Source organism: Tachypleus tridentatus, chromosome 11 (genome assembly GCF_004210375.1).
Source record: "Tachypleus tridentatus isolate NWPU-2018 chromosome 11, ASM421037v1, whole genome shotgun sequence".
Lineage (NCBI taxonomy): Eukaryota > Metazoa > Arthropoda > Merostomata > Xiphosura > Limulidae > Tachypleus > Tachypleus tridentatus.
In genome coordinates this window covers 56,557,692-56,577,286 of record NC_134835.1, presented here as the reverse complement: position 1 = coordinate 56,577,286, position 19,595 = coordinate 56,557,692, and the positions used below count along the sequence as shown (strand labels likewise).

Below are 19,595 nucleotides of genomic sequence, written 5' to 3'. Positions count from 1 at the left end.
ACGGTTGTTAGTTTACCTTTAAATGGCGATGTTCAAATTTATTTTCACAATGGTATTGTAAGAGCAGAGATAAAGAGGAATAACCTCTCTTGTCAAAAGTATTCTAAAGTAACTGAACCAATCTGTGTGGACTTTATCGAAAAAAACGACAATTATTTAAAGCTCTGGGTACAACCTTGGTAACCCATGGGGTAAAACAAAATCTGTCATTATCGTACTGTGATACAAAAAAAAAGTCTTGTCAATTGGATTCTAAAGTAATTGAACTAGTTTCTGGGGGACTTTACAAAAATTGCATATAATATTGTTTACAATAGTTGAATCTAAACCTTTAATAAATAATTTGTTTTTCGTTACATACTTCTGGTTTGTTTTAAAATACTTTTTTAACAAAACAAGTGAACTGTGTACTGTCCGTTTGTTGTTGAAATGTATCGCCAACAAGTCAGACATCTACTGCAAGAGAATCTGCAGTCTTATATAAGCATTAAGTTGTTGTTGGCTTTTTCTAGCCAAGTGGCAAAGCACGTTTTTGTGAGGCCAGTATTACTTACATACAATAATTCTTCGACTTGTCTGTAGTAATAATTTCTTAAAATGTGTTTCTCAACACATACAAGGAATTTGCAATATTTCCTAAAATAATTATTGGTTTCTTCGAAACCATCTTATATTAAAATGATTACAGTAACAGTAGGAAGATAGGTAGAATTAATGAAGATAAAGGTCTACCAACATTGTCTACAGTTCATACGAAGGAGCGCTCAAATGAGAATATAGTATGGAAGAAACTTTTCATATGCTACAAACACAAATGCATACGTATATGCACAGTAATAAATCAAAGTAAACATTAACAATAATCTAACATGAATTTTAATATGCATGTGACCATGTTATGTTTCACTAAATTGTAAATTCCAATGGTGTGAATCATTGATATGAAATCAGTACTAATATATCATGACAAAAGACAAGTACAAACTAAAATGTTCCGTGTCCACTACTATTTCTTAATATATTTTTTATGGTAATTCGCAAGCGAACTGAAATCAACAAAACTAGCGGTTTGAAGATGTGAAATACAAAACATAACATACAGTTTACTCGGACACAGTAACAAAGTTGTTTAACAAGCAAGCATTTTAAGAAATAACGTTTCTAATATGGTATGTAAATATTCTGTTCAAAAATTTAGTTTATGATATCACTATATCACATGTTATTCATTCCATTCTAGTATTAGTATGATAGTTTTCAAATCACAACCACCATGGCAAGGAATATTACATATCGATGTAGTTTTTGTTATACAATCACCATGATTCTTACCAAATATACCAAGTGCCCCAAACGAATTTCAAACACTGAAAAACAAAGTAACAATCTTATCTACAAGAGAATGGATCAACTGAGATACGGTAAAGGTTTAACCTTTAAGATCTGTACAACATATCTAGCAAAATATGCAAAAAAAGCAAACAAAAAACAATATTGTGATGCAAAATAAATATTCATGTAATCAGTGTCAACGCTACAATCAGTTGTCAGTTATTTTCTGGTGGTCAATATTCAAAAGAAATACTGCTACACTCAGTAAAACAATGTGTGCAATTTTTGACTGACATGTATATGATTAAACTAAGATTAACTAGAACACAACTCTTAAGTTTTCATTCAATCAAAAAACAGGAATGTTGAAATACCGTGTAAAAAATCCGACACTTAAGATAATTTGATTAGCCCTCTATTTATGCTCCTAATACTAAATATATGATTTTTAAAACAAAAACAAAATTTTACATATGCGATATTATACTAAGACAGAAAGAAAATCTCACTTTCAAGTTAAGTCATCCTTAACCGAAAGCTTACTGACCAAAGAAAGCATAACTACGTAGCTGCCTACGCGGTTATTCCGTCTTAACCAAATAGTAACATTGCCTGTTGCTTATACTGTTTCCACTGCCGAAAGTGCGAAATGTGTTCAGATATAACGCAGCTTGAGTTATGGACTTTTTGGTATGCAGCCAAAATACTAACTATAACGCCAAGTCCAGCTCTAATTTTAATTGCTATCGTAAATTCAAATTTTGTTTCAACTCACTTTATAATCTTGAAATATTTATGTAATCCAAAAGACACACACAGATAAACTACCGAGAAAATATATGATAAAACAAAATTTGCTATCTTGGTAAGGCTTTTATATATATAATTTATTATATATACCACATTTAGTTGTACTTGAAACCAGTATTCGATTAATTGGGAGACAGTAATATTTATTTAGTTTTAAGATTTAAGATCTCAATGAATTTAGGGAAAAACTTTCAACTGATCAAAACACACCATAAATAAACAAAAACAAGTTAACTATTTAGATCAGTAGTGAAACTCATAAATCTATAATTTATAACAAATTGACTACAAGTACTTTTTGGCATACCTTATCAACAAGAAAAATGAGTAACGATTAGAATGCTTTGAATCGTCAGTTGAATAAGCACTATGTTAATTATATTATCGGTCGCAATACAATCTTTGTCAGAAATTCGAAATCTACCCATTAACTGTGATTGTGGAATTGCTAAAAGAAATAAGACGTTTACTTCAGAAGACAACCTGATAACCATTCCAATAACAACAGTTGAATTTTTCATAGAACGAAAGGAAAGGGTAGCAACTTAACTGCATGTTGCAAGTTTATTTTGGACATGATGGTGCTGTTTACATCTTCATGGAAATTTGCTAGGAAGATAGGGGAATGCAACTATTTCGGGACAATCCCGAATATAATCGATAGTCATAGATAACCATAAGGGGTACAACACGCTGTTATAACAAACATACACTGTACAAACCATATTCACTTACTTCTGACTGAAAATATCATTGAAAGGGTCCGTTTTGAATTTGGCGTAAAGCTACACCACTGTTATTTGCACTAGCCTTTAATTTAGCAGTGACAGAATACAGGAATGGCACCACTCATCGCCAACTCTCAAATTACTATTTTACCAACGAATATGCCGTCACATTATAACGCCACCATGGCTGAAAGGGCAAACATTTTTAGTGGGAGTGGAGTTTCAAACCCGTGACTCTCGAATTATGAAGCAAGCACCCTAACCAACTGGTTATACCGGGTCCTCCAAGGAAATGAAAACACATTGTAATTGATGCATTATCTGAATAAACTTTTTTTTCCAGATTTATAATAATAATACCTTAAAATTGAGTAAGAGTTTAATTTAAAAAAAGTTACGTTAATAATTTAAAGAAATTTTATATACAATTTTCCAATTTTTTTTATACAAGGATCTGAAGCAAGTTTCTCTCAATTTTTATAATAACAGTTACAATTAATGCTATTTTTGCAAGTTCCTTCCACATGTTGCAAAACGATGTTATTTGTAACGGATTACAGTTACACATTTTAATATCTAAATTTGTTTCAGTTTAATTTAGGTATCGTATATTGTTGTGTATTGAGCCTGTTCTTTAAATTTAAAGATTATGAAGCGTAAGAATCAACAATGTGTCTTACGAAATACTAAGGCATCTTCAAATATTGTTGCCAAGTGCATTTTCGAGAACCTAATGAGTATAAAAGCGAACCACTGCAAGACGCGTGGATATATTTGTTACTTTGCTACAGTCGGTACATTATAAATCTCAGAATCTGCAATTGTGTTAAACGCTTATTAATTGTAAAAATACAGACGTTTTACCAGAAATGTTTATAAATTTCAAACATTACAAAACGTTTAACTACAGTGGATTAACTTTGAACGTTAGTATTTCTACGAGGACATTAAGTATCTTCGTGGGTAAAACGTTAGCTTGTAAGCGGCGGGAGGCCAGCCAAGAATAAACAGCTACCTTAAGCAAAGTGTAACAATATCAAACTCGGAATTAATTCACTCGTCGTGGACCTGAACCGTCGATAACATTCAGTTCCAGACCAGACAGAAGACTGAATATTGTTTATGGGTTTGTAAACATTTTTGTCTAAAATAAATCTGTAATAATTATTGATTGTATATTAAAATATATTTGTGTTAAGAAATAAAATTGTACGTATCAATCTTGTTGGCAAATTACATTTAATATTTAACTTCTAAATTTAAATTTCACGTTATTTTAAATTGTAATACAGAACAAGTCGAAAACTCATTTGAGAGAAACTGTAATATCTAACATAATGAACGAAGATAAACAGAGTAATCGGTAATAATGTTGTTCAGTAATTTACTACTGAAAAGGATCAATAGCATCTTGACATACGTTGTCTCACAAATTTGGTTTGTGCTCAGCCAACCACGGGTATCGAAGTTCGAATTTTTAACTGTCATAAGCGTGTAAACTTCTCTAATCCACTATGATGTCTTCTCACACGTGCCAAAGAAGAAAGCGGTCACGATAAATCATACATATGACGATTTTCTTTGTGGTGTTAATATACAGTTAGTGTATATAACAGGTAATTAACACTATACTAATTTATCCAAACAACTATCTTAGTGTTTTATAAAATGGAAATAAGTCATTTATTGACGCAGTTCAATGAACGGATAATTAGCTCTTTCCGTGGTGTGAGATTTTTTAACTCACGGAAAGATGGATTAGTGCAATACAATATGTTGAAAATAAGTACAATAAAAGCTAAGCTGAACACCATGTTATGTGTATGTGGATTAAATGACAGTCACAGTGTTCAGGCTAAGTTGTCCAGAGAAGGGATAACAGCCAGAAACATCCACTGTCATATGAAATTTGAGAAGTTATTGCTCAATCAAGTCTGGACTTATCACTCTCCGATATCACGGTACTTACTTGGCCACGACTGACCAAAGTTCATAATAAACTATGAGCCTACCAGTAAACCAATTCACTCGATCTGTAAAATCATAGGAATCGCACATTCTTATATACAATGCATAGAAACATTTTTATAGGGCATCGTTTCACTCAGTTTAAATATTATACAGGTACTCATCCATAGGCTGATAATTTTAAAAAACTGAGAAACACTGTCATTATTAGCTTAAAAAAATGCACATAACTGAAATCATGAAACATGATGTACATAGAGTATTTTCCACACAGTGGAAGAATAGAGAAACTAGGTTCTGTTTTGCAAAGCTTAGGATTTTATATTTAGGAGTAGTCGCCATCCATAAAATATTTGCGATACTTTAAATCCTTAACTTCAAATTTGTCATTTTCACGAATACCATTTAAACTAAACTTTCTTGCAAGCATGTGTTAGAAGATAAATCCTGGTCTGTTTGAAAATATAAAAAGTTCAGACAAACAAATTCATGTGAACATAACTTTACTTAATAAAACTACACTGACACTATAAAGTCATCCTATGTATAGTACAGTACAGAGTACGACAAATTTTAAGAGTTGAACCAAAGAAACGAAAACGAAGAATAAAACCTGTAGTAACGGAAAAAAAGCAGCTAGAAAGTGTTTATAGAAGTTTATGAAGCGAACCAAAGCTAAATTGACGTAAAGAAAAAGTTCATGTAAAGTTGAAACGAAGGTAAACTTAGCTAGTTATACAGAAACTCCCGAATGAGTTTTCACAAAATGATAACACATGATTTTGAATGACATGCACGTGCGTATTCTAGAAGTGAATATCAGTTGAGAAAGCTCACGGAAAATGTATTTTGAGTAACGTTATATTTTAGGAATTGACATGCGAATTAAGAGTTTCTTTGCGTGAAATAAATTTTGAAAATAAACAAAAGAAACTAAGATTAAGATCGAAACAAATCACGTAGTAAAAAGAACATTGTACCATCCAATAGCATACTAGTTACATTAGAAACTGACTAGGTAAAATGAAGTTAAGATGGTTCTGCATGAAAAAGCCAATATGAAATCCAGGCTCCATGCACAAAGGACTTTCTAACGATACGAGATTAATAGAGTCTATGAGAAAACTTCAGGGCATAAAAACACAAGCGCATTACAAATACACACATGTACAGTTTTCAGTATGAAAAAAGAAAACCTTAAAACTAAATTTCACGAGTATCTTAGGTACTCTCATGCCCGTGCTATATCAGTCACCGCCTTAAATGACCTTCCCATAAAATTCTCAAAGAAATCCCGTGTACGATTCAAGATCTAACCCTGCACTTTGTGAATATTAAATTATTTCTTTAAACTTTAAAAAAAAAAAATATTGTCTGTAAAAGCTCTAGTATAAACATGTAATTTATGTACAATTGTTTTTCTTGTTAAATAACAAACTATTTAATTACAATATATTCAAAAATTAATTGAAAAAAAAATCGGAAAACTGCGAAATTAATTACACATACAATATCAATACGAGGTCTGTTAAAAAAATACGCGGACTGTTTGAATTGCGCGGCTCCAGTTGGTTTCAGGGGAATCCGCTTGGTGTCGCTAGGTTTACACAGATCAGCTGATTACGACGCCATTTCCCGATTGCAGATATCTTCATTTGTGTATTAACTACGCGGTTTTAAAAGAAGTGCGATTTTTTCGTTTGGCGGATTTCAGAATGAATGACCTGAAGGAGCAACGACTTGCTGTGAAATTTTGTGTTAAACTTGGAAAATCTGCGACTGAAACTTTTGCTATGCTTAACACGGCTTACAGTGATGTTGCTATGAAGCGTACGGCATGTTTCAAGTGGCATGAACGTTTTAAGGATGGTTGACAGTCCATTGAAGATGATGAGCGTCCTGGACGTCCTTCCACGTCAACTGACGACCCACACGTCGACAAAATCAACACCCTGGTGCGGGCAAATCGACGTCTGACTGTCAGGGAGCTTGCTGAATAGTGTAGGATATCAGTTGGATCTTGTTACAAGATTTTGACCGAAAAATTGAAGATGCACCGCGTTGCTGCGAAATTTGTGCCTCAGAACTCGTGAGTTATTGGCCAAACACTCGATAACTGTTCTTTCCCCCCCCTACTCACCTGACCTTGCTCCTTGCGATTGTTTCTTGTTCCCCAAACTCAAAAGACCCTTGAAAGGAAGAAGATTTGAGACGATTCCCGAGATTAAGGCAAATGCGACGAAGAAGCTGGAGGACATTACAAAAGAAGCGTACCAGGACTGTTTCAACAAGTGGAAACACCGTTGGGATAAGTGTGTGCGATGGGGAGGAGAGTACTTTGAAGGAATCCCACACCTGTAACTTCTAAATAAAGTACATTTTGTTTTATGACGTCAGTCTGCGTATTTTTTGAACAGCCCTCGTATATGAGCTCTCTCACTATAAACTATTGACGTACTCCCAATAAGACTTAATTTAAAAGCTCCTTTAAGACAAGACAAAAATGCCTGGCATGGCCAGGTGGTTAAGGCGTTTGACTCGTCATTCGAGGGTCTCAGGTTCGAATCCGTCACACCAAACATACTCGCTCTTTCAGCCGTGGGGGCGTTATACTGTGATGGTCAATCCCACCATTCGTTGGTAAGAGAGTAGCCCAAGAGTTGGCGGTGGGTGGCGATGACTAGCTGCCTTCCCTCTAGTCTTACACTGCTAAATTAGGGACGGCTAGCCCAGATAGCCCTCGTGTAGCTTTGCACGAAATTCAAAAGAAACGAATCGAAAAAAAAATTAATGTGCAATAAACATACACAAAGATAGTTGGTTAAGCGATACAGTTACAAACCCTATCTGACTAGTGATTATACAGAATAACGAAAATTAAATGCTGCTACTCATGGTACCTGAGAGTCTAAAACCAACCCGTGAATATAAACAATAAGTAGAAATTCACACTTTATGTAAAAAGGCCTCGTTGCCATGTCTGGCTAACTCAAGATATTGACCAAACAGGCACGAGGCCTCAGACAGACTGTAGATAAAGTCATTGTCTCTTCCACCCCTTCTCATAGTTTGAAACTCGGATTGAACACTGTCAGGCTAGAGTATCTGGTGTGTATCACTGAAGCGTTTCAAACTGCAGACGTAGTGGTTTCTTATCTAAATGGGCTATGGTTACCCAGAAATACTTTTTTTTTTTTTTTGCGTGTCGCTGCAGCTGTAGCTAACTTATTGTTCTTTGAGTAATTGTTAACTCCTGTAACCACAAAAATAATGAAACCTATCACTTAACTGCATAGTACAAGATTAATGAGGCGCGAAACGCTATACTAATTCATTTACGAAAATCGTTACGACACGAGTGTCCACATGGTAAGTAATTTACCCTAATTCTACAACCGAATTAGTTTGCTATATTTAACTTATTCCACACCACAAAACTGACATTTTTTAAAGTAAATCTTCTATGTTGAAACATCTGCAAATCTTATAGGAAATGATGGGAGTGTACGTTTAAGATATTTCAGCACAATATCCACTCATTTATCTCACATTAAATTATATGTTAAACGGTTTTCAATCACAAGTATAGCAGTAATAGCTACAATTCGAATAATAGGTGGAATACAAAATGCTGCTTATTAAAAATTCTTCCATATCCTATAACAAATCGTAATTTTATGATCTCTGCTTTTCAGAAACTGTACTTAAACTGAGGAATTTGCGCGAGAAGCTGTTTACTTTCATGTAAACAAAGTCCATGAAAACGTCCTTGAAGACAATTGCATGGTGTTACATTTTCCAGTCACATGACTACTCGTCTAATTTTTTTTTTTATTATTATCTTTATGCAGTAAAAAAAAAAAATCGATAATTTTCCCTACTGCGCTGTCATATGAATGAATATCAACGAACTGTGGAGCGATAAACATGTGGCGTTTAATTCTACTATAAAAATAAAGTAACCGGAAGTAAGCTGTTATCATATTTATACATAACGCACGTGAAAATTGAGCTCCCCTCTCCCAATACATACACTCCAGCGTCTCGCACCATTTCCCACCCTTCTACACAACAAAGGCCAAGTGCCACACCCGCTAACTTGGTTTGTAGACTTAAAGTGGCGATACATGTATATAATGAAAATCAGTTGCTACACTGAAACATTTTCTGTTGTTCCCAGGCATAAGTGCACGTGACGAATATGGCAGTTAGTCATGTACGGAATAAACCATATCAAATGTAGTTACAGTACTGTGCATTATATTGCTTACCTCTATTATATTTTCCTACATTTTATTTGAATTTAAAAGTTAATAAGTCCAAAGCCTCACTTTTACAATTAAATTATGTAGCATATTCGGTAATTCTCAAAATTGTACTATAAAAGTGTATCTATTATTTTATTCACTTTGCCATAAACATTTACCAAAAGTAATATTTGTTTAAAAAGCGTAGTTCATGCACCTAACCTTTAGGCAAAGTTGTAACACAACTCCGAATACAGAAATGGTCAGGAATGAAAGTCGAAACATTCCTTTAAAATCAATACAAAAATATAGGCCCCTTACAACACTGTTAACTGTTCAGTTTCATGATAATATTCAAAGCAACTTTCTCCGCTTTCAAAAGCATTCACACAAAGTAAATCAAATATGTAGTTCTTATCCATGTATTTACATATGAAATGGCTGAAATAGTTTACGTTGGTATATTAAATATAACATTTTAAGTTTATAGGCCCTCCCCATACGTAATTATGCAGAACAATAAACATTTTTGTAAATTATAACAAATTCCCACATCTTGTTGCATATACCAACTTAAAATGAATTAACAGTCCTGTAGTATTTTCTAGGTCAGATCTTCCTCAATTTTTTCAAAATTAGGGATTCAGTTAGAAATTTCTCTTTTCTATAGAAACTTAAAAAAAGAAGAATATTTGTGGCCTCAACCATCTAATTACTTGTGTAATAAATACTATCAGCCCCTGGTAAAAATAAAAAAAGGATCGTGTGTTAGCTTTGTTTCCTTCCTACATGGCAAAGTTCTCAAAATCTGATACCAGGCAAACATTTTGAGTTTTGTTGCTCTTTTAGAAGTATAGGTAAGTATTAAATCTTTTGAGTAAAAATGTTTTAAAACTAAGAAGCATTCATAAACCATAGTTATTGATTAACCTCAAACAGGTTTCTAATCTCCTTTTTCTCACTCAAATTATTTTTTTTAATGCACACATTGCTTCTGTTAATGTATTGATAATCTTTGATGAGATCTAAATATGAACAGGAAAGAATCAGTTCCTTTTCAGCTAATTCAATCAACAAAAAGTGTTTAAACTTTTTTTGCTCAAGACAACCCTATACAGTCTACAACTTCTGTACATCCTTAACTCCCAGCAGCCATAAACAGAATCACCACCCATCTTCCATTTCTGTTACTATCTTTGATACTGTAACAGCTTTCAATTGTGTTGTCTAAAGTAATGATTTTATAAATCACTGGTGAACCTTTTACAAATATCCACAAACCACAGCACCAGAGACAGCTGTGTTTCTACTGCAGGATTCATATAGTACTGTAACTTTCTGGACAAGGCAAATCAAAACCTCAAAACATTTTTCAGTGTTGAAAGAAAAGACATGCTTACCAAAAGCTTTTAAAATAAACTTGTTTCAATTAATATAACTAATCTGTTCACACACATTCCCACATGTTTAAATTACTTTATTAGAAGCTTGATAGAAAATGATAAATCAGCATGCTTTTTTTTTGGGGGGTGGGGAATCTTAACCCAAAACAATTTACATTTTAACCAATTATTGTATTACTACTCCTGTCATAAGTTAACACTTCTAATAAGTAGAATAATCCCTCTATGTATATTGCATAGAAATATTTTTTTTAAATCTTCCAAAAGAGCATTTCAATAAACAATTTAACCAAGGCAAATATTCATAACATATGCTAACTTTCACCAAAGCATGACATTCTAATGTAAATACTTATAGTATTAAAAAAAACAACTAAGCACATGATCAAATACTTCCATATCAGAACAGAATAGAAAATATTACCTTTATTTCTTGCTAAAACCAACATTTAAAAGAATTCCTGTGGTGTTGTGCACACACACACAAAAGAAATTTACTTAGTATTAATGATTCTAATAACAGTAGAAGGGCTACTTCTGCAGTTTAAGAGACAAGTTATCCAGAAACTCTTGGAAAAATCTTTTCCCATTAAATGCAAGTAGAAAATTTTAAATAGTGCACAGACTGATCAAACTAGCAAAAAGCAGTTTTACTGTTAACAACTTATGTTCCATTATTTCTCCAGTTCAATAAAGGAAATGTATGAACATGAGATTCACTTATAAATAAAAAAATGCCAAAATTGACAGAAATAGAAGAAAGTCAAGAAAGTAATCATTGAGCCTGAGAGATTAAAATTTCTTGGTTCACAATATTAAATTTTACAGGAGACTTGCAATATCTGCAAAAAAGAATTAGGTCATGTAGCTCTCTTAAGAATTATTGCTTCTTATGAAAGAATAAAAGATGTGTAAAAGACCACTGACAAAGTGCTTATCAACTTAAGCTACTATCATTGTTCTTTAAAATTTCCTTAAGAGTAAAATTTCTCTAAATAAGATTTATGTTTTAGTAGTTATCTTAGAAAGTTTTTTTTGTTTGTTTTTTAATAAAGCTCCTGGCTCTTATGAGATGAATCCTGAAACTTTGGACAACCTTAGGTGCTAGATAGGGTTTGGAGAGATAAAGACCTATTAGTTTGTTGTCTGTTTTTAACTCTTAAATGGTAGTCATCATCAATGATACTGCTACCTACAACATTCCTGCTGTTTAAGAGTAAACAAACAATATATTCTAAGGTAATGCTATCATTTAGAAATGCATATGGAAATTACAAATTATGAATCTGATTAGTAGCTTTAACACAGGAGTTTCTTGCTTCCTAATAAGAAAAATCATGTAGACAGAACCTTAAGTTTCTGATAAGGTACTCATAAGAGCTTCATTTACATGTTGAACACACATGGGACTGGTAGAAAAATTAATAAACACAAGTAAATACTAAGTGACAGAAAGCCACTCTGTTCACCAACAACTCTAAACAAAGAAATTAGTCCAACCAAAACAATCCTTGATGCCTATGGAATTACCCCATAAATTGTAAAAAAAAAAAAAAAGTTTGAACTATCACACATCACATCATCTGGTAAACCATCCCATAAACTGACAACGCTAATTTGTCTAACAGCAATAAAAATCTTACTTATTGTAACTGAGCTTCCATAGTTACGATTTTTTATTTTAGTATTCTGGATGAAATTCCTAGCTATATCCCAGCAGGAGTAAAATGAATCTCCAATGAAAAGTTGAAACTGAGGGCTTGGATAAATTTAGCATTGTTGTAATAGGGAGAAAAGAAATGATAAAGGACACTGTTATAACTAGAAGAATGTAACCAATGAGGTTGCTTAAGAGCCCATTTTAAAACATTTGCTGTTCATAATTATTTAAATAAGTAATTCAGATAGCTTCTTGTATAATAATATTTCTAAATGATACTAAAATGATGCAAAAAGAAAATTCTATTGGGAATGTTTCACCTATTCAAGATGGCTTTCACAAACAGTGAATGGGTCAGAATGTGAAAGATGAAACTGAACATAGAAAAATTAAAAGTTATGTACCCGAGTTATGCAAATTTGAAACAAGATTTTTTATAATTAAGAGAAGCATTGGAGTTGTTGAAGAACAAAACAAAATAAACAACAGCTGGGGTTACTGTTGATAAGTCACTAGTTTTCTATGGACCATTTAATAATTTCAGAAAAGACTTAATGAATTTCTTAATTTTGTGTACACTATAAAAATTATGATATTAGGATTAAAACAGAAAGTTACTGCTACCATGTTAAAAATCTGGCAGTTCTTTGCTTGAAATATTTTGGTGCATTCTGAAGACAATACGAGAAGAGAATTCACATTTAATATTTGGGTAAGAAAGGCTATGTGAACTTTAGCTGCATGCATGACACCTTTATTTAACTAAAAGGGTTTGGTTTGAATTTCACATAAAGCTACTTGAGGGCTACCTGCACTAGCTGTCCCTAATTTAGCAATGTAAGACTAGAGGGAAAGCAGCTAATCATCACCTCCCTCTGCCAACTCTTGGGCTACTCCTTTACCAACAAATAGTGGGATTGACTGTCACATAACACCCCCATGGCTTAAAGGGTGTTCATGTTTGGTGCAATGGGGATTCGCTACTGCGGCCCTTGGTTTACAAGTCGAGTTCCTCAACAACCTGGCGTAATTAAAAGGGGGTTTGGTTTGTGGAATACATTGCCTTTGACACTATTGTGTGTGTGTGTGTGTGTGTGTGTGTGTGTGTGTGTGTGTGTGTGTGTGTGTGTGTGTGTGTGTGTTGTTGTTGTTGTTGTTGGTGTTGTTGTAAATCTGAAGACTTACTGCAGTACCCAGGGAACAAGTGTAGAAGTACATTTGTTCCTCAACATATTCAAATTGTTACAAAAGTTTGTAGAACTACTGACCTGAACACATGCTATATGCAGTTGGCTAGTATTATAGTCAATATCTGTTAGATAGTTATTTTAATTTTTATCCCAAAATGAACATAATGCTCTTCTTCCACAATTCTCTTTCTTACACTGTTGTATGTATAGCTAAACTTTTCTATTTTTATGAAACAAGTATAGGAGATTATTTCTTCAGTACTATAAAAAAAAGTTCAAAAGTAATTGTATTAAATTGTTCAAAATACACAAGTTGATTTATTGCATAGGTCAAAAGCAGAATTTCTCTACATATAAATTCCTAGAATACTGTGTATCATTTTGGTCCCTTTACCTAAGAAAGGACACTGACTTGTTGAAAGGGATTCTAAAGAATGTTAGAGAAACAATCCCAGGAATAAAGAGCATTACCTTACAGAAATACATTAATATGTGCTCCTACAGTGTGTGGTCTACACAGATACTATCATAATCATCATTACAAGTTCAGTTAATGTGCAACTGACACCAGTTATTATGAATAACACTTAACTAATAAAATACAAAGTACCATTTCATAGTGTTTTGGGAGCAAATAAAATTGGAATGAAACAAATTCCAACAATAAAAACTAGCACAATTACAACTAAAATATAAAAAGGTACACTTTTGGAACATAAAACTTATTACATTATTACTATTTGCTGAACAAAAACATGGATAGATATAAATTATTTAGCAAGAAATTATGTTTTAGTTAATCATTCAAATTTGGATGATGAAAGTATCTGTGTAGATTGCACGCTATAGTGCAAATAGTTTTGTAGGCCTCACGCTATAGTAGCACAGTTAATCTCTTACTTAGTTCATGAGAAGGGATGATCTTATTGAAGCTTACAAGATTATTCAAGAGGTTAATAGGATGAAAGCTTCCAATTTATTTGTGCTGCATTCTGAAGACAACAGGACGAGAATATAGGTTAAGATTTTGAAGAGAGGATAAGTAAGTTCCAGTCACATAAGGTAATTTTATCAAAAAGATGACTGGTTTGTGCAATAAGCTGCCTTTAACAATAGCAAAGGTCATAACATACAATAATTTAAGTAAATTATTTCCTGAAAAACATGGGTTGGGTTTAAATTTTCTACTTTGAGAATAGGGGAACAAAAACAGCACTGAAAGATCAAATGGTCTCTTAACATCCAGACATTATTTAAAACTTTATGTGATAACAAACCTTGATATAATCACCTTGTTAGAGACATTTTCCAAAAAATATTCATTTAAGATATAGAATGTAGCAGTAGTGGCTGATTAGGGCTATCTCTTTCTTACCATTATACTCAAAACTACATACAAAGCACCTTCTCTTGTATCCAGCTTTCATTTCTAAATTCCTCATAGAATATGGAGTTTTCTATGCTTTTTCAGTGTCTTAAACTTGTCTTTAGACAGACATCCTGCATTTTGTTAAATATATAAATATCTGGATTTGTATATCCCAACCCCTCACTAATCATCAAATCATCATCATGTTCTTCTAATTCTTTCAACTATCCAGTGAAAAGAAAGAAATTTCAACCAATCCCTCAATTATAAAACAAACCTGGATATCTTCTAGTAGCTTTTCTCTGAACTCTCTCCATGAAAATCAATATTCTATCTTAAATATGGAAACCAAAGCTAAGCACAATATCAAAAAATGATACAAATTAGCACATGACCTTATTTGATGACAAGGAACCCTTTTTTTTTTTTTTTTTTTAATATGGCTTGAACTGGTAGTGAAGAAAACTATTATAAGTATACACAATTTTGTTGGAACATACATTTATAATACAACTTTAATTATCCATCCAAGCCACCTCCAAACTTTAACTAAGTTGTTTTTCAATTACAATTAATATTTCTGTGTATATTATCCATCCAAGCCACCTCCAAACTTTAACTAAGTTGTTTTTCAATTATAATCAATATTTCTGTGTATATAACATTAACTCAATTTTTGTCATATTACAATTTAATAGATGCTGTCAAACACTTACTGGGATGATTTTATGGATGGAAGGGTTGTCTTATGAGGATAGGTTAAGATCTTATGTGATTTTCTCTAAGGAAGAGACTAATGTTGTACATTTACTAGATTATCCAGTGGATTTATAGTATAAAAAGCCTTTGTTTCTCTTTGTTCTGAAGAAAGAGGACGAGAGGACAAAAGTCCAAGATATGGAAAAAGGCTTCAGTTAATTACAATGTCTATTTTTCTAACACATCAATTAGGTTATGGAATGAGTTTTCAATAGCAGTAGTAGAGCCCAGCATCTTACAGGTGTTTCAAGAGGAATCAATGAATTCATGATAAATAAAAGTGGGTTTAAAATGAGTGTTTACTTCTATTCAGAGGTATGTTTAGAATACAGCCTTAAAGGATCAGACATGTTAAAATGTTATAAATGTTTTAGTGTTACTTTATGCAGAATAGACATAGTAGGCTTGAGAAAGAATATTTCAGCTATACCATTTTTTCCCTTACAAACTTCATTTTGAGTTTCTAAAAATAATATTATTGTATCAGCCAACATCAATGAACTTAACTTTTCTGAGAAACAAAATACTCTTTTCTGGAAACAAATGATTCAGTCTGAACATATGAGCTTTATAGTGTTACTTCATGTTCAGAAAAACAAGTACCTTAAATATAAAAACCCAGAATACTTGAAAAACAATCAAAATTCAAGCAAGAAATATACATACTAAACACTGTCAGTGTTTTGTTGCTGTGGAAAAATGCCCAAAACTTAAATTTCAAAAATATAAAAGATTATTTTGGATATAACAAAATATCCTGAAACTATGAAAAACCAACTTGTTTACTAAAAAACTTATGTCACAAGTATCTATGTTAGTTTTTCAAAAGAAGAAAACACATCATACATGTGATTACAACAAAAGAACAAAATAAAAACATCATGAACAAGCTTAAATAAAAGTATCAGACAATGAAGTAAATGTGGTTAATGGAAAACCATTACATAATTTTCTTTATAAGTATGAAAAATACAGCTAGGACCTATATTCTGATATATCAATTAACTTTCAAGTTATCAATTTCAAATTTTTTTTTTATACTGCTCACTACTGGTGGGGTCAACATTCTACATCATATATTGAATAATTTTGACACTCACCCCTGTGTGTAAGTTACAATAGTGAGAATATTCAAATATTTCTGTGCAAATGTTATAAGGGTCCATGTAACCAACAAAACCATAAATTCACAAACAACTGGCTACATAAATAATTTTATAAATGTTTTAAAATCTAATGAAATCCAATCACTTGATACTCTTGGATTAAGATTAGAACAAAATAAAACAAGAAGGCATGAAACCTCTATCATTTTATCCTTCTAATAGTATAGAGGACCAGAACTACATAAATTCAACATCAAAATAAATTTTCTTCTTTTAAAACAAAGAGTAATTTACTATTTTATGCACACAGCTGACTTGATTAGTTTCAGGCCTCAGTTTCTGTATGAGCAAGCACTCTTACACTGAGGCTTTGTTCATCATTGGGCCTAGATAAGGATCTTAAAATAATTTAAATGAACACATACATCATTCTCATCTAGGTTATATTCTAATATACTCAATTTGGTCACAGACCTAATATTTGCATTTTATTTTAGTGGACCCAATATAAAGAGACTGCACAAACTGAGGCCCAAAATAAGCTTTGCATATAAAGTACTCTTGGTTCTACGACATCTCTTCATAAATTTTTCTCAAAGTAACCTTGTTTTTATATTCCAAAATTCTTACTCAAGTTGAAAACAGAACCAAGAATTCTGTTTGTCCTTTCACCACATCTAAACATTTACCAAGAAGCATTTGCACAGGGTTTATCAACAATCATTCTCTCTTTCCACAATTCTAATGGAGCTCTCAAACATTTAAGATTTTTTCCACATTTCTGTATCCTGAATGTATATCTTTATATACCTTACTTAACACTTCTCTTGTATTCTAGTCTATTCAGTACGAGTGTAAAGGCTTTCTTTTATTTTATTTCTCTGCCCAAATTGTTAATTATTAGTAATAAGACAGTTTGACTGAAGATGGTATATAAATAAGCTTAAATTTGCTTGTCTTTTGAGGGTGCAAGAATGTTGGCAGCTATGCCTAGCTTTTGCCGTTTTGTTATTATTTGGGAACAACTGAACTTATCTTGAGCTTTTATACGTTTGGCTCACCTTAAAGAAATCACAAATATTCTTAGATTATTTCCCTGTAACATTTCATAGAACCTACCAACTATAGTAAAAGTACTCTTAACAACTAGTAACCAAATAAATATTCATTTATATATGTAACAACTCTGGGTGTACATTTTGAATTAAATATTACAACAAAATTTAACAACTGTTAACAAATATATTACAAACCTCATACGACAGACTGTATGAACCTTTTAGTACCAACTTTAAAATCACAGCATCTTGTTTGGCATCAAACGGAAATGTTCCAGAAAGAAGGATAAATGTTATAACACCAACTGCCCACATATCAACAGCACATGTATAGGGTTGACGAGAAACTATTTCTGGAGCAACATATTGTGGAGTACCACAAACAGTGTGCATATAAATATTTCCATTAGGTTTCGGAGTACTGGCAAACCCAAAATCTGTAATCATGATGCGCGAATCATTGCCAGGGTGATAGTACAGTAGATTGTCTGGTTTTAGGTCTCTGTGTGTGATACCTAAACTATGAAGGTAATTTACACCACACAACATCATCTTCAACACCTGAACTGCATCAGACTCCATGAAATATCCATGGGCTTCAATTCTATCTAAAAGATTGCCACCCGTTGCCAACTCCATTACCATATAAATTTTATCATTGCTCTCAAACACTTCTACAAGTCGTATGACATTGGGATGATTCACTCGTCTTAACACTGATAGTTCTGCTTCAAACACCTCCTTTCCTTCTGGAGCTTCAATAAGTTTGATTGCATAGGGTTGTTTTGTAATTCTGTGTTCGACACGAACCACTCGACTAAAACTACCTTTCCCAATCACAGCTTTAATATTATATCTTGCCGTTATTCTAGGATCATATATTGTTTTAGAATAAGAACGATTAACCTGGTTGGTTTTTCCGGTCTGACGTTTTCTTCTTCCTTTACTAACCCGCGAATGATCGCTGGAGCGGAGGTTACAAGTGCTAGCTGTTTGGCGGCTAGTGTCACTAACGACACGTTTATTCCGTCTTTTGTCTGTGGGAACCTTTTTAGCTTTCTCTTTTGAAAAAGGTATTACTTCATACACTGGTTTAATAGCATTTTGATGAAAACTGTTTTCAAAGTCTATATCTTTCTCAAGTTTACTGTCTTTGCAACCCATGCTAAATGTACATTATTTGGATACAAAGTTCAAATCACTTGTAACTAAACCTATAAACATTAATAAGGTAACTTGATGCAACTTCGATTGCAAGTTGCTTGAGTGTAAATCTATTTTAACCGATGTAACGCTATTACTCCACTTACCCAAATTACCGATAGGTCTGAAACCGAAAGTAGAAGCTGGGGAAAATAAAATTAAGTTTTGCTCGACGTCACACTGATAAAACATAAAATTTTCCAATGTACACTTGATTACAAGAAATAATTGCAAAATTTTCTTCAATTTTAGTTGAAAGTTTACGAGTATCATTTTCTTCTTAACATAACTATAAACTGCCAAAGCAAGACTCACGAACAAATAACAATCCTCCTACCCTAATGCCTACCACCTTTCTGTATTTAATGGCGTGCGTGTAAGATTTACTTGTTCATTTATCAGCAGGCATGCGCAAAAGCTTCATTTGAATAGGAGGTTGACCCCATAGTTTAATACGATTAACATTACAAACTAAATGGTATCGTCTTTTTTTTTTTTTTGGCAGACGCCTTTGTTTCATTTAGTTTCTGAATTTCATGAATAAAATAAACATAGAAACATTATAAAACGAACAAAGATGCATTGCATAAAATATGAAACAATTCAAATGGTAATGTAAATGATTTGATTTTGTGCCATAACACATAACAGAAAACACAAGATTAAAAACTCATCATGTTTGTTTGTTTTGAATTTTGCACAAAACTGCACGGGGGCTATCTGCGCTAGCCGTTCCAAGTTACCAGCGTAAGACTAGAGAGA

At 32.7% G+C, this 19,595-nt stretch overlaps 1 protein-coding gene across 1 annotated transcript in view; it reads right to left on the bottom strand.

Moving 5' to 3' along the window:
* Positions 1–19,202, bottom strand: part of LOC143232203 (serine/threonine-protein kinase H1 homolog) — a 48,727-nt gene extending 29,525 nt beyond the window's left edge. The window contains exon 1 of the mRNA XM_076467352.1: positions 17,826–19,202. Coding sequence (XP_076323467.1) covers positions 17,826–18,794 — 969 coding nt within the window. The 5' untranslated portion in view covers positions 18,795–19,202. The remainder of the gene's footprint in view (positions 1–17,825) is intronic.
* Positions 19,203–19,595: the final 393 nt, after the last annotated feature.